The sequence below is a fragment of the Cherax quadricarinatus genome, chromosome 35 (assembly GCF_038502225.1).
Source record: "Cherax quadricarinatus isolate ZL_2023a chromosome 35, ASM3850222v1, whole genome shotgun sequence".
NCBI lineage: Eukaryota > Metazoa > Arthropoda > Malacostraca > Decapoda > Parastacidae > Cherax > Cherax quadricarinatus.
Genome location: NC_091326.1, coordinates 5,004,343 through 5,020,902, shown reverse-complemented (window position 1 = coordinate 5,020,902; position 16,560 = coordinate 5,004,343). Strand labels below are relative to the sequence as shown.

General features: G+C 45.5%; 1 protein-coding gene across 3 annotated transcripts in view; it reads left to right on the top strand.

Moving 5' to 3' along the window:
• LOC128695209 (sex-determining region Y protein) overlaps positions 1–16,560 on the top strand; it is a 189,718-nt gene that overhangs the window by 81,867 nt on the left and 91,291 nt on the right. For 2 of the 3 annotated variants that reach the window (XM_070091316.1, XM_053785728.2), the window contains exon 2: positions 837–2,339. The exons of the other annotated variant lie outside the window; for it this stretch is intronic. In XM_070091316.1, the coding sequence (XP_069947417.1) occupies positions 873–2,210 (1,338 nt within the window). In that variant the 5' untranslated portion in view covers positions 837–872 and the 3' untranslated portion in view covers positions 2,211–2,339. Of the gene's footprint in view, positions 1–836; positions 2,340–16,560 lie in introns of those variants that run through there. 3 annotated transcript variants of the gene reach the window in all.

Genomic DNA, 16,560 nt, shown 5'->3' with positions numbered 1-16,560 from the left:
AGCCGAAAAGATGTTAGGAAGCATTTCTTCAGCCACAGAGTTAGGAAATGGAATAGTCTGGCAAGTGATGTAGTGGAGGCAGGAACCATACATAGCTTTAAGACGAGGTATGATAAAGCTCATGGAGCAAGGAGAGGGAGGACCCAGTAGCGGTCAGTGAAGAGGCTAGGCCAGGAGCTGAGTCTCTGCCCCTGCAACCAGTTAGGTGAGTACACACATACACACACACATCCCATATGCTTTTGACGTTAACCACAAAACGAAGAGTGGTCCAAAAAAACGAGTAGTAAAACGTGGTCAGTAAAAACGAGTGTGTTAGAGAGAAGTCAAAAACCAGGTCATAATGGCTGGTCAGGAAAAAAAGTGTCGTCTGGTGGTGGTCAATGTGGTGGTGGTGGTAGGTGTTAGTGGTGGTGGTAGGTGTTAGTGGTGGTGGTAGGTGTTAGTGGTGGTGGGAATATGGGCACCTGCTGGCGTGCGCCATCTGTTGTCTCTTACTGTAACTATGTTGAGTTGGTGGCTGGGAGTGTTGACTCCTGTTGATTGTACTGAGGCAACACCAATGTGTTGACCCCACCAACACATGTGCTAACATCAACTCTTATGTGTTATTCTCGGCAACACCTGTGTCCTGACCCCTCCTGCCTGTGTGTATAATATATATATATATATATATATATATATATATATATATATATATATATATATATATATATATATATATATATATATTATTGGTATTTACGTAATGTTGGGGTAGATGGTGTATGGTTTAGCATTGTGGTGTGTGTGTTTGGTATTACTGTTTGGTAACGCTGTTTTTCTTGTGTTCACAGACTAAGAAGCATCCGCCGAACCACATCAAGCGGCCCATGAACGCCTTCATGGTGTGGTCACAGATGGAGAGGCGGGAGATAGTGAAGTTCGCTCCGGACACCCACAACGCAGAGATCTCCAAGCAATTGGGACGCCGCTGGAAGTTACTGACGGAGGAGCAGCGGAGGCCCTACCGTGACGAAGCTGAGCGTCTGAAGCAGCTGCACATGCGCGAGTACCCGGACTACAAATACCGCCCACGTAAGAAGTCGAAGGACCCGCTGAAGGGCGTGTCTGAGCGCAGCGGTGGAAAGGTCTCCAAGGTCCATCAAATGAACAACATCTGCAAGGAGTTTGCCAGCAGTATCAAGGCCAAGGAAGGTTCCATCGGCAAATCACAGCTGGATCTTCACACGCTGGAAGATCGCGTCAGCTGGCCACTTCCGCTGACTCCTGCCTCTCCTCCGCGAGTTCCAACCAGTCCTGCCTCCTCTGATCTCCCTGACTCTCCTGAGAGCGCTTTCAACTTTGACGACCACGCCTTCATCAGAACTTCTATGGTAACCTACACGCCGACGCCCACCCACAGCTACACCGCATCAGGAGAGGCTCACCAACGATCTGCATCAATCACCAATACTTCCTTCTCTTACCACAACGTTGTTCCAGTCTCTTCACCTAACAGTACCAGAACAAGCAGCTGTGTGTACAATGTTCCTCAAAGACAACAATCTTACCAGCCAAATTTCTACCAGGAACAGAAGCTGGTACACAGTTACCTGAAGCCTGAGGCTATTACAAGCATGGGCTACTTGAAGCGTCAACAAGAGTATCAAGAACAGTTACGTGCGCAGCAACAGCAGCAGCAACAGCAGCAGCAACAGCAACAGCAGAAGCCAAACTACCACCACCATTCCCACCACCACCACCAACAGCAGAAGCCAAGCTACCAGCATCAAAATCCTTGTCTGTACTCGCCTGTCAGTACTCACTCTTCGTTCTTTAACTCAGCGGCTGCGTCACAGCAGCATCACCACCACCACCACCTCCACCACCACAGTCACCATCACCAACAACAACAACACCAGCAACAACAACAACAGCAGCAGCAACAACAACAGCAGCAGCAGCCGCAGCCAACAGCACCTTCGGTAAAAGTGGAGGCTCAGGAAACCCAGCCCGCGACTCTGGACGACCTAGACAACATCGGGGTCACCGAACTCATCCCCATGACCTCTGACCTCAAGGTGGAGCTGGAGTCTCTGGCTGACCTGGGCTACGAGTCTGGTGGGTCAGCAGCAGGCAGTGGGTGGGCCAGCGTGGGCGTCACAGCCACTACCACTCCCAACGTTCTCGCAGACTTCGAAATCATGAACGCATGGATCAACTCTTGAACGTGTCGTGTATAGACTTGAGACAACCGTTCACTGTCTTTCATAACGAATGTATTTAACGAAATCCAAAAAAAAAAAAAAAAAAAAAAAAAATACTTGCCCTGTCGTATTTCGGAGCTTACAGAGGCCTAGTATATTGAACTATAAAAAAAAATCGTGCTCCTAAATAGTTCCTGTTATTGTACGTCATTAAAATTTGTAAATATATTTATATATATATATATATGTCGTGCCGAATAGGTAAAACTGGTCAGTTAGCAAGAACTCGTTTAAAATTAAGTCTTTTCTAAAATTTTCTCTTAAACTTTTAAAGACATTTTTTCATTTATGTTAATATAATAAATGATGATTTTGTACCAAAAGAATCTTAGAAAACTTACCTAATCTTATTATAACAAGCGCAAATTAATTTAGCCTAATCTAAATACATTTTAGACAAGTTTACAATAATTTAATAATAAACAAACATATAATATTTTTTCGTTAGGTTCAGAATTTTTGCTTGCCTTATTCGGCAAGAAGAGCGTTACTATTTAAGCCAAAATGGCAAGTTTTACCTATTCGGCATGACAATATATATATATATATATATATATATATATATATATATATATATATATATATATATATATATATATATATATTTATATATATATATATTTATATATATATATCAAGCCATTGTCGGGTATCTCTAGAGATAGTTACCAGTTCAGTGGATGAACTAAGTGCTTGCCCAGTATTTATAGTATCACCCTGACAACTGTCAGTCTAGTCAGTCAACAATTGCTGATAGTCACAACGACTCAAGAAAACATTGCAACTTATTGTAACACGGAGGTCACAGACTGAGAGGCAAGACTGGTTGATAAGCTTGAGAGACAAGACTGGTTGATAAGCTTGAGAGACAAGACTGGTTGATAAGCTTGAGAGACAAGACTGGTTGATAAGTTTGAGAGGCAAGACTGGTTGATAAGCTTGAGAGGCGAAGACTTGCCGACACCTTAGCTGCAAAGGTACTCTATGTACAGCAAACCATCAGTTATAAACTGACTCTCGCTGTAATCTATACCAGAGTTTGACAAGCTCTGTGCAGAGCGAAAATTGGTCTGAGGATTTGCCAGCAATCCACTGTATCTCTGGACGAGTTAAGTGGACGCTGGACTCTAGGTATGGGATATAAATCATGATAAATGCCAAAAATACTACAGCGTCCTTACCGTTGGTAAGGCTCTTAAGAGCCGCTTCATACTTGTAAAGAGATTTTTCAAGAAATTTCAGCTAACATTCGTACCTCGGAATTCTCATTGAACCTCCTATGCTGCAGACGGTGTTTGTTTCACGATTTTTTGCGTTTTTCGATGGACGCGCACATCTGCCTGTCCAAGAAGAAACCGTAGGATTCATACAGCACACCTGGGGAATGGGAGGTAGTCGGGTTTTAGAAAAAGGACGAGTAACTGACGGCATTTTCTGGGGAAGGGTTAAATAGAATTTGAAGCCTCCGTTGAGATGTCCGCTGGAGATTGTCGAGAAGGTGGACATTATCACATACCTAGATGATCCTCTGTTTTGAGTTGAAGTTGAGTGGATGTCGGTTGACACTGGTGTGAAGAGGAGTTGTGGATGACATCCGTGTCCTCATGAACGATGGGCAAGAGTACATGGTGGATGCTTTCCGAAGTTATCATCCAGTTGTGGAGTCTCCGCCACCGGGCTCTTGTAAGACTGTGGTCCCCGTGTCAACACAAGCATCTCGTGCTCAAATGCAATACAGTGTTCTGTCCTCTGCTCTGCAACACTGGCCTGTACTTGCCACCAACATTGCAACTGCCAACACCTGCATTAAAGCAACTACCGCATCCGTGTTGCAAAAGCAGGATTACAATGGATTACCCTGCTACTGACGAAGTCACCTGTGCAACACCTAAGGGTGTAGTCTCCACGGAAATCTCTCTAGACCCGTGTTTGCACATAGGCCTCATTACACGCCACCCTTCTGGTATTTCACACCACCAGCATGACTTGGTATTGCAATCTGAGCCAGGATGTTGCAGTGGTATGGTTATGCCGTCTTCAGGGCGCTGTGTGTAGATTTACCTTGTACTTAACTCTTATACTCCGACTTGTAATCCATGTATTTAAGGTCTAAAGACTTGCAATGTTGATATTTCAACGACAACCGACAAGGTGTTACAGTTCCTCTCAATATATGTAAAGTATAGTCTAAAACGTTACGACATTGTCAGCATTTATTGTTCAATATTTTTTTTAAAGACTATGTATTTACGGAGTTTGTTCGGTATTAGGAAATGTAGAGAATTTTAATTAATATGGTTTATAGAGTTAATATATTGTGAGAGAGAGAAAGTGAGAGAGAGAGAGAGAGAGAGAGAGAGAGAGAGAGAGTACTAGTTGACTGAAAACACTCAAAGAACAAAAGATCTTTCTTTCTCTATGTATCTACACACGGGGACATCTACCAGGCTACCACAGAGCCTAATCGAAAGGCTCGCAGGTTCGATTCCCGGGCAGGACTAGGCGTAAGAGAGGAGAATGACCTTACCTGCTTGTACCTGGCCTCTGTCCTAGCAGTAACTAGGTACCTGGGTGCAGGTCGATTGTTGTGGTGGGTCGCCTTCTGGTAGTGAGATCAAATGATGATTATAATGATAATTATAATAATGACGGGATACCTCGAGTATTGCTCTATTATAACTACTAAGAGGTAATTAACCGTAGGTAATTATTCTCTCTCTCTCTCTCTCTCCCCTCTCTTCTCTCTCTCTCTCTCCCCTCTCTTCTCTCTCTCTCTCTCCCCTCTCTTCTCTCTCTCTCTCTCCCCTCTCTTCTCTCTCTCTCTTCCCTCTCCCCCCTCTCTTCTCTCTCTGTCTTCCCTCTCCCCCTCCTCTCTCCCCCTCCTCTCTCCCCCTCCTCTCTCCCCCTCCTCTCTCCCCCTCCTCTCTCCCCCTCCTCTCTCCCCCTCCTCTCTCCCCCTCCTCTCTCCCCCTCTCTCCCTCTCCCCTCTCTCTCCCCTCTCCCTCCCTCTCCACTATCATTCCTAACTACGCATGATGGTACCAGGTGCAGGTACGCTATAATAAAGACCTCGCAGTATCAATCTAATAATTCATCCTCCAGGATGATAAATTATTTATTGAATAATTGATTCTCTCCCAGGATGATTGATTCTCTCTCAGGATGATTGATTCTCTCTCAGGATGATTGATTCTCTCTCAGGATGATTGATTCTCTCTCAGGATGATTGATTCTCTCCCAGGATGATTGATTCTCTCCCAGGATGATTGATTCTCTCTCAGGATGATTGATTCTCTCTCAGGATGATTGATTCTCTCCCAGGATGATTGATTCTCTCTCAGGATGATTGATTCTCTCTCAGGATGATTGATTCTCTCCCAGGATGATTGATTCTCTCTCAGGATGATTGATTCTCTCTCAGGATGATTGATTCTCTCTCAGGATGATTGATTCTCTCTCAGGATGATTGATTCTCTCCCAGGATGATTGATTCTCTCCCAGGATGATTGATTCTCTCTCAGGATGATTGATTCTCTCTCAGGATGATTGATTCTCTCCCAGGATGATTGATTCTCTCCCAGGATTGATTCTCTCCCAGGATGATTGATTCTCTCTCAGGATGATTGATTCTCTCCCAGGATGATAGATTCTCTCCCAGGTTGATAGATTCTCTCCCAGGATGATAGATTCTCTCCCATGATTGATTCTCTCCCAGAATGGTTGATTATTCTTCCAGAATACTAGATTAATTTAAAGGATGATTGATTAGTTCCCAGAATGATCAGAATTATTATTTTATATATTCCCCAGGATAGATTATTCTCCAGGATTATTATTATAATCAAGGGGGAAGCGCTAAACCCGGAGGATTATACAGCGCCTGGGGGGGGGGATGTGGAAGGCATTCAGGCTTAATTCGGGGAACTGGAGCACAGATCCAATTCCCTAAATCAAGAGCCCCACACCAACATCAAGGAACCTTCCTTGAGGGGTCCAGGATCATAGATTATCCTCCGGGATGATAGATTACTCTCCAGGATGATAGATTACTCTCCAGGATGATAGATTACTCTCCAGGATGATAGATTACTCACCAGGATGATAGATTACTTTCCAGGATGATAGATTACTCACCAGGATGATAGATTACTCTCCAGGATGATAGATTACTCACCAGGATGATAGATTACTCTCCAGGATGATAGATTACTCACCAGGATGATAGATTACTCTCCAGGATGATAGATTACTCTCCAGGATGATAGATTACTCTCCAGGATGATAGATTACTCTCCAGGATGATAGATTACTCTCCAGGATGATAGATTACTCACCAGGATGATAGATTAGTCTCCAGGATGATAGATTACTCTCCAGGATGATAGATTACTCTCCAGGATGATAGATTACTCTCCAGGATGATAGATTACTCACCAGGATGATAGATTACTCTCCAGGATGATAGATTACTCTCCAGGATGATAGATTACTCACCAAGATGATAGATTACTCTCCAGGATGATAGATTACTCTCCAGGATGATAGATTACTCTCCAGGATGATAGATTACTCTCCAGGATGATAGATTACTCTCCAGGATGATAATTACTCTCCAGGAAGATAGATTACTCTCCAGGAAGATAGATTACTCTCCAGGATGATAGATTACTCTCCAGGATGATAATTACTCTCCAGGAAGATAGATTACTCTCCAGGATGATAGATTACTCTCCAGGATGATAATTACTCTCCAGGATGATAGATTACTCTCCAGGATGATAGATTACTCACCAGGATGATAGATTACTCTCCAGGATGATAGATTACTCTCCAGGATGATAGATTACTCTCCAGGATGATAGATTACTCTCCAGGATGATAGATTAGTCTCCAGGATGATAGATTACTCTCCAGGATGATAGATTACTCTCCAGGATGATAGATTACTCTCCAGGATGATAGATTACTTTTCAAATCCTCGTGTTTTTACATTGTTGGTTTATTCAATTATTTGATCTTTATTTACTCCCATCTTTATTCACTTTTCACCTTTTTATCCCATCTTTATTCATATTTTCAATATTTCTATATTTTTTTTTACAGTGTAAAAATCTTTTCCTTATTTTTGTAACTTTATTTAGTGTCTTTGTTCCCCCCCCTTTTTATTTTTTGTATAATCTTCATTATTATAATTATTATTATTATTGTATTTGTTGTCCATTCAGTGTTATCTTTAAGTTCTAATGAGCACTGTAGAGCACCTGTGCTCTGTGTGGACTTATGTGTGTACCTGTGTGTACCTTTGTTCACCGAGTGTCAGTACTTGTGAGCTCTTGTGAGCGCCGGTGAGCGCTCCAGAGTGAATCTAGGACATTTTTGATAAGACACAGAGATGAGTTTGTCACTGTCTTGGAGCTCTCGCGAGTGTGCGCGCGCGTTCCTGTACGTGAGCTGAGGTCACTTGCACAGGAACGTGGCTGAGGTCCCCGCGAGTATGTGTGTGTGTGTGTGTGTGTGTGTGTGTGTGTGTGTGTGTGTGTGTGTGTGTGTGTGTGTGTGTGTGTGCTCCTGTACGTGGCTGAGGTCCCCGAGAGTGTGTGTGTTCCTGTACGTGGCTGAGGTCCCCGAGAGAGTGTGTGTGTGTGTGTTCCTGTACGTGGCTGAGGTCCCCACGAGTGTGTGTTCTCCTGAACGTAACTGAGGTCCCAGCGAGTGTGTGCACGCGCTCCTGTACGTGGCTGAGGTCCCCGTGAGTGTGTGTTCCTGTACGTAGCTGAGGTCCCCGCGAATGTGTGTTCCTGTACGTAGCTGAGGTCCCCGCGAGTGTGTGTTCCTGTACGTAGCTGAGGTCCCCGAGAGTGTGTGTTCTTGTTCGTGGCTGAGGTCCCCGCGAGTGTCCCCCCGTGAGTGTGCCGCCCTGCGAGTTTGTGTACTACTGTTGCGGCTCAAATATTTATGCAAATTTTCCTGTATATAAGATATTTATTAATGGCAAGAAATTTTTTCCAATGTATTTATGTAGCTGCAATTGAAGAAATTTTTTATACGTTTGCACCTTAAAAAATAAAGTTATAGACTGGTCAAAATTATTATTTTTAATATCCCCTTTTACACCTCCCGGACTGTATTGAAAATTTCTGGATTATTTGTTCAGGTTTATTGGGGTTTATAGTGGTTTACTCTGTGCGTTTTATCCACCCTGTGGATGTTAGTGGCTAGTTTATCCATCCTGTGGATGTTAGTGGCTAGTTTATCCATCCTGCGGATGTTACTGGCTAGTTCATCCCGTGGATAGTAGTGGTTAGTTTGTTCATCCCGTGGATGGTAGTAGCTAGTTTATCCGTCCTGTGAATGGTAGTGGTTTATCCGTCCTGTGAATTGTAGTGGTTTATCCATCCTGTGGATGGTAGTGGCTAGTTCATTCATCCTGCGGATGTTAGTGGCTAGTTTATCCATGTTGTGGATGGTAGTGGCTAGTTTATCCATTCTGTGGATGGTAGTGGCTAGTTTATCCATGTTGTGGATGGTAGTGACTAGTTTATCCATCCTGTGGATGGTAGTGGCTAGTTTATCCATCCTGTGGATGGAAGTGGCTAGTTTATCCATCTTGTGGATACTAGTGGCTAGTTTATCCGGCCTGTGGATGTTAGTGGCTAGTTTATACTTCTTGTGGATGTAAGTGGCTAGGTCATCCATCCTGTGGATGTTAGTGGCTAGTTTATACTTCTTGTGGATGTAAGTGGCTAGTTCATCCATCCTGTGGATGTTAGTGGCTAGTTTATCCATTCTGTGGATGGTAGTGGCTAGTTTATCCATTCTGTGGATGGTAGTGGCTAGTTTATCCATTCTGTGGATGGTAGTGGCTAGTTTATCCATTCTGTGGATGGTAGTGGCTAGTTTATCCATTCTGTGGATGGTAGTGGCTAGTTTATCCATTCTGTGGATGGTAGTGGCTAGTTTATCCATTCTGTGGATGGTAGTGGCTAGTTTATCCATGTTGTGGATGGTAGTGGGTAGTTTATCCATCCTGTGGATGGTAGTGGCTAGTTTATCCATCCTGTGGATGGTAGTGGCTAGTTTATCCATCCTGTGGATGGTAGTGGCTAGTTTATCCATCCTGTGGATGGTAGTGGCTAGTTTATCCATCTTGTGGATACTAGTGGCTAGTTTATCCGGCCTGTGGATGTTAGTGGGTAGTTTATACTTCTTGTGGATGTAAGTGGCTAGTTCATCCATCCTGTGGATGTTAGTGGCTAGTTTATACTTCTTGTGGATGTAAGTGGCTAGTTCATCCATCCTGTGGATGTTAGTGGCTAGTTCATCCATCCTGTGGATGTTAGTGGCTAGTTTATCCATTCTGTGGATGGTAGTGGCTAGTTTATCCATCCTGTGGATGGTAGTGGCTAGTTTATCCATCCTGTGGATGGTAGTGGCTAGTTTATCCATCCTGTGGATGGTAGTGGCTAGTTTATCCATCCTGTGGATGGTAGTGGCTAGTTTATCCATCCTGTGGATGGTAGTGGCTAGTTTATCCATCCTGTGGATGATAGTGGCTAATTTATCCATCCTGTGGATGGTAGTGGTTAGTTTATCCATCTTGTGGATGGTAGTGGCTAGTTTATCCATCCTGTGGATGGTAGTGGCTAGTTTATCCATCCTGTGGATGGTAGTGGTTAGTTTATCCATCCTGTGGATGGTAGTGGTTAGTTTATCCATCCTGTGGATGGTAGTGGCTAGTTTATCCATCCTGTGGATGGTAGTGGTTAGTTTATCCATCCTGTGGATGGTAGTGGCTAGTTTATCCATCCTGTGGATGGTAGTGGTTAGTTTATCCATCTTGTGGATGGTAGTGGCTAGTTTGTGCATATAACTTGACTAACTAGAAATTTAGGGAAGCAGTAAAACCATAAGGGCTACAGTGTCTGGGGGGGGGGGGAGAAAGGTGAGGCAATCAAGTTGAATCGGAGGGAGGGGAGATCCCCACTTCCTCTGATCAAGAACTCTACACAAGTTCCGAGGGACAAAAAAGTGTAATCTTTTTTTTGAAGGATTTCGCCTCCTCAGCCGGCTTCTTCAGTCGAATACCGAGACGAGTGCAGGTGATCAGTCCCTTAGTTTCAAGTTAACGTACTCAACACCTGTATGTACACACTTGACCGCTGGGTTGTGTGTACACACTTGACAGCTGGGTTGTGTGTACACACTTGACAACTGGGTTGTGTGTACACACTTGACAACTGGGTTGTGTGTACACGCTTGACCGCTGGGTTGTGTGTACACGCTTGACCGCTGGGTTGTGTGTACACGCTTGACAGCTGGGTTGCGTGTGCAAGCTTGACAGCTGGGTTGCGTGTACACGCTTGACAGCTGGGTTGTGTGTACACGCTTGACAGCTGGGTTGTGTACACACTTGACAGCTGGGTTGTGTGTACACACTTGACAGCTGGGTTGTGTACACACTTGACAGCTGGGTTGTGTGTACACACTTGACAGCTGGATTGTGTGTACACGCTTGACAACTGGGTTGTGTGTACACGCTTGACAACTGGGTTGTGTGTACACACTTGACAGCTGGGTTGTGTGTACACGCTTGACAACTGGGTTGTGTGTACACGCTTGACAGCTGGGTTGTGTGGACACGCTTGACAGCTGAGTTTTGTGTACACACTTGACCGCTGGGTTGTGTGTACACACAACTGGGTTGTGTGTACACACAACTGGGTTGTGTGTACACGCTTGACAGCTGGGTTGTGTGTACACGCTTGACAGCTGGGTTGTGTGTACACGCTTGGACAGCTGGGTTGTGTGTACACACTTGACAGCTTTGTGTGTACACGCTTGACAGCTGGGTTGTGTGTACACTCTTGACAGCTGGGTTGTGTGTACACACTTGACAGCTGGGTTGTGTGTACACACTTGACAGCTGGGTTGTGTGTACACACTTGACCGCTGGGTTGTGTGTACAAACTTGACAGCTGGGTTGTGTGTACACGCTTGACCGTTGGGTTGTGTGTACATACTTGACAGCTGGGTAGTGTGTACACGCTTGACCGCTGGGTTGTGTGTACATGCTTGACCGCTGGGTTGTGTGTACACACTTGACAGCTGAGTTGTGTGTACACACTTGACAGCTGAGTTGTGTGTACACACTTGACAGCTGAGTTGTGTGTGTACACTTGACAACTGGGTTGTGTGTGTACACTTGACAACTGGGTTGTGTGTACACGCTTGACCGCTGGGTTGTGTGTACACGCTTGACCGCTGGGTTGTGTGTACACGCTTGACAGCTGGGTTGTGTGTGCACGCTTGACAGCTGAGTTGTGTGTACACACTTGACAGCTGGGTTGTGTGTACACACTTGACAGCTAGGTTGTGTGTACACACTTGACAGCTGGGTTGTGTGTACATACTTGACAGCTGGGTTGTGTGTACACCCTTGACCGCTGGGTTGTGTGTACACGCTTGACCGCTGGGTTGTGTGTACACCCTTGACCGCTGGGTTGTGTGTACACGCTTGACCGCTGGGTTGTGTGTACAAACTTGACAGCTGGGTTGTTTGTACACGCTTGGCCGCTGGGTTGTGTGTACACACTTGACAGCTGGGTTGTGTGTACACGCTTGACCGCTGGGTTGTGTGTACACCCTTGACCGCTGGGTTGTGTGTACACGCTTGACCGCTGGGTTGTGTGTACAAACTTGACAGCTGGGTTGTTTGTACACGCTTGACCGCTGGGTTGTGTACACACTTGACAGCTGGGTTGTGTGTACACGCTTGACCGCTGGGTTGTGTGTATATGCTTGACCGCTGGGTTGTGTGTACACACTTGACAGCTGGGTTGTGTGTACACGCTTGACAGCTGGGTTGTGTGTACACGCTTGACCGCTGGGTTGTGTGTACACGCTTGTCCGCTGGGTTGTGTGTACACGCTTGTCCGGTGGGTTGTGTGTACACGCTTGGCCGCTGGGTTGTGTGTACACGCTTGACCGCTGGGTTGTGTGTACACACTTGACAGCTGGGTTGTGTGTACACGCTTGACCGCTGGGTTGTGTGTAGATGCTTGACCGCTGGGTTGTGTGTACACACTTGACAGCTGGGTTGTGTGTACACGCTTGACAGCTGGGTTGTGTGTACACGCTTGACCGCTGGGTTGTGTGTACACACTTGACAGCTGGGTTGTGTGTACACACTTGACAGCTGGGTTGTGTGTACACGCTTGGCCGCTGGGTTGTGTGTACACGCTTGACCGCTGGGTTGTGTGTACACGCTTGACCGCTGGGTTGTGTGTACACACTTGACAGCTGGGTTGTGTGTACACGCTTGACAGCTGGGTTGTGTGTACACACTTGACCGCTGGGTTGTGTGTACACGCTTGACAGCTGGGTTGTGTGTACACGCTTGTCCGGTGGGTTGTGTGTACACGCTTGACAGCTGGGTTGCGTGTACACGCTTGACCGCTGGGTTGTGTGTACACGCTTGACCGCTGGGTTGTGTGTACACGCTTGACAGCTGGGTTGTGTGTACACGCTTGACAGCTGGGTTGTGTGTACACGCTTGACCGCTGGGTTGTGTGTACACGCTTGACCGCTGGGTTGTGTGTACACGCTTGACAGCTGGGTTGTGTGTACACGCTTGACCGCTGGGTTGTGTGTACACGCTTGACCGCTGGGTTGTGTGTACACGCTTGACAGCTGGGTTGTGTGTACACGCTTGACCGCTGGGTTGTGTGTACACGCTTGACCGCTGGGTTGTGTGTACACGCTTGACAGCTGGGTTGTGTGTACACGCTTGACAGCTGGGTTGTGTGTACACGCTTGACAGCTGGGTTGTGTGTACACGCTTGACAGCTGGGTTGTGTGTACACGCTTGACCGCTGGGTTGTGTGTACACGCTTGACAGCTGGGTTGTGTGTACACGCTTGACCGCTGGGTTGTGTGTACACGCTTGACCGCTGGGTTGTGTGTACACGCTTGACAGCTGGGTTGTGTGTACACGCTTGACCGCTGGGTTGTGTGTACACGCTTGACCGCTGGGTTGTGTGTACACGCTTGACAGCTGGGTTGTGTGTACACGCTTGACAGCTGGGTTGTGTGTACACGCTTGACCGCTGGGTTGTGTGTACACGCTTGACCGCTGGGTTGTGTGTACACGCTTGACAGCTGGGTTGTGTGTACACGCTTGACCGCTGGGTTGTGTGTACATGCTTGACAGCTGGGTTGTGTGTACACGCTTGATCGCTGGGTTGTGTGTACACGCTTGACCGCTGGGTTGTGTGTACACGCTTGACAGCTGGGTTGTGTGTACACGCTTGACCGCTGGGTTGTGTGTATACGCTTGACCGCTGGGTTGTGTGTACACGCTTGACCGCTGGGTTGTGTGTACACGCTTGACAGCTGGGTTGTGTGTACACGCTTGATCGCTGGGTTGTGTGTACACGCTTGACCGCTGGGTTGTGTGTACACGCTTGACAGCTGGGTTGTGTGTACACGCTTGACCGCTGGGTTGTGTGTATACGCTTGACCGCTGGGTTGTGTGTACACGCTTGACCGCTGGGTTGTGTGTACACGCTTGACAGCTGGGTTGTGTGTACACGCTTGACCGCTGGGTTGTGTGTACACGCTTGACCGCTGGGTTGTGTGTACACGCTTGACCGCTGGGTTGTGTGTACACACTTGACAACTGGGTTGTGTACACACTTGACAGCTGGGTTGTGTGTACACGCTTGACAGCTGGGTTGTGTGTAAACGCTTGTCCGCTGGGTTGTGTGTACACGCTTGACCGCTGGGTTGTGTGTACACGCTTGACAGCTGGGTTGTGTGTACACGCTTGTCCGGTGGGTTGTGTGTACACGCTTGACAGCTGGGTTGTGTGTACACGCTTGTCCGGTGGGTTGTGTGTACACACTTGACAGCTGGGTTGTGTGTACACGCTTGACCGCTGGGTTGTGTGTACACGCTTGACCGCTGGGTTGTGTGTACACACTTGACAGCTGGGTTGTGTGTACACGTTTGACAGCTGGGTTACTATTGTGTCAGGCGGGAAGGCGTGAGCGAGAACAAAATTTCACTAGGCTGAGACACCTCTGCCATAGTTGTTCTTTCTTTCTTCTTCATCAAATAGTCATACTTCCTAATTGTGACACCAGACTTTCTGAATCATAATCAGACATCTCTGTATGAGCAGGAAACAATATATATCTTTAATTAACGCTCTGACAGTTTCTGCGGTGTAATTCCTGTTATACGTCACACCGAGATATTTGGCTACTTGCCAACACGTCTGAAGTTTTAATGTACTTAACTCAGACAAAGTCAGGGTATCAATTAACTGTTTCCCCTCAAGGAAGGTTCCTTGATGTTGGTGAGGGGCTCTTGATTTAGGGAATTGAATCTGTGCTCCAGTTCCCCGAATTAAGACTGAATGCCTTCCACATCCCCCCCCCCCAGGCGCTGTATAATCCTCCGGGTTTAGCGCTTCCCCCTTGATTATAATAATAATTAACTGTTTTACTTTGGCATAAATCACGTAAATAATTGTACTACGAGAGAGTGATTATGGGAAACTATAATCCTAATAGGAATGTTAGTGTTGGATATCTTAGAGTTAGAACTCATCAGTATTTCCATCTCCTTGGTTCAAGAGACTCAGTCAGGTACATACACCTGGTGTGTTGTACAAGACTAAACTCAAAGTGTTTGACCATAGTCACTAGTGTGTCTAAACAATTTCTCCAACACCTTGGATCAAGAGCATCCCGGACAGGCCCCCATTTGTTACAAAAAACGCGATTCTAAAAGCTTAGAGATCTCCAGTGAATACTAGAAAGGACTGCCCTTCTAGCATCCAGCCTGTTACTGAAAAACAAACAAAAACACACACACACACACACACGCACACACGCATGTACAACAGGCCTACTGTCTAATCGACATGTGCCTAGGACAAAATGGTAACTGGGTTTTCGTAACAAGTCAGTATCCTTGTCCAATTATCCATTAGAATTCAGTATGGTTCAATAGTGCTTCAGGATTACAACTGGTAGGCTACTAACTAGAGAAATTAAAATTTAATAAATTTATTAAGTCTAGAGGTATATTATCAAATTAAATTAAATTAATTCAAACAAATTAATAATAATCACTTTTCTCGTATTGTGCTGAAAGCACATATCACATTTATAATTCTTAAGTACCGTCTGGTACATTAACATCTAATAAGATATTACAAATATGTACAAGCTTGTATGCGTGTAAGTGCTCTAAGTAGTTCGCTATGTCTCACGACTCGACTAGACTTAAACAAGTGACTGACAAAGTCCTCACATAAACTAACTTCTTGACCAACTGGCAATCAGAACAGTCTGCTTGAACAATAAAAAGAATGCTAAGCCCAATAGCAATATAACAAGCAACTGCGACACAGAATCAGGAACAAGGAAATAATATAATGACACTAAGTAGGGACCATCTGCAGATCCTCCACAAAAGTCACCTAACTCCCATACTACTGAATCTAAGTTCAGCATAATAAAATCCCCGACTGTGATAATACACAGATACCAGTACAAGTTAGGTCAGAAGCTACAGCTCAGGACCTGAGTTGCTCAGAGTGTCTATGCGACACACAACCTCAGTACAACGTCGAAAATCACTAAGTCTATATACAATGTTCTGTGAACAGAGTCCCACAGAACCTACAACAATAAGACAAGAGACGATCTTCCAACAAGGGCCTATAAGGGAGATTTAGGCACTTTGTCTGGAATACGTCCAACCACCCAACGAGTCTAGACCGGACTGAATACTTCAGGCGAGGTGAGAACACCCCCCCCCTCGATCACGTAATAGCTCCGTGGACAGTTGCTGCCCAGCAACAGAAGCCGGCAGAGTAACGAGCCACAAGCGATAATTACAGCAGTTAGACAATCAAGACTTGAACTGAGCATATAATATGTTACATCCTACCTAACAAAATTTAACTAAGTCAAATAATAATATAAAGCAATATATTCACGATTTAGCTATTATCGCAAATATAAGCAATATAAAATTATATGAAAAGGTAATATACATGTAATATATATACATAATATACATTGTAACCCATTCAGGGGTTGCAACAACACTTGACAGCTGGGTTGTGTGTACACACTTGACAGCTGGGTTAAGTGTACATACTTGACAGCTGGATTAAGTGTACAAATCTCTCACTGTCAACCACACCATCACTTTCAGACGAGTTATTAGGCAGCTCATGTTCACTTGAAGGTGAACATGAGGCCTGGTTCACCTTCAAGAACACCCCCTCCCTCTC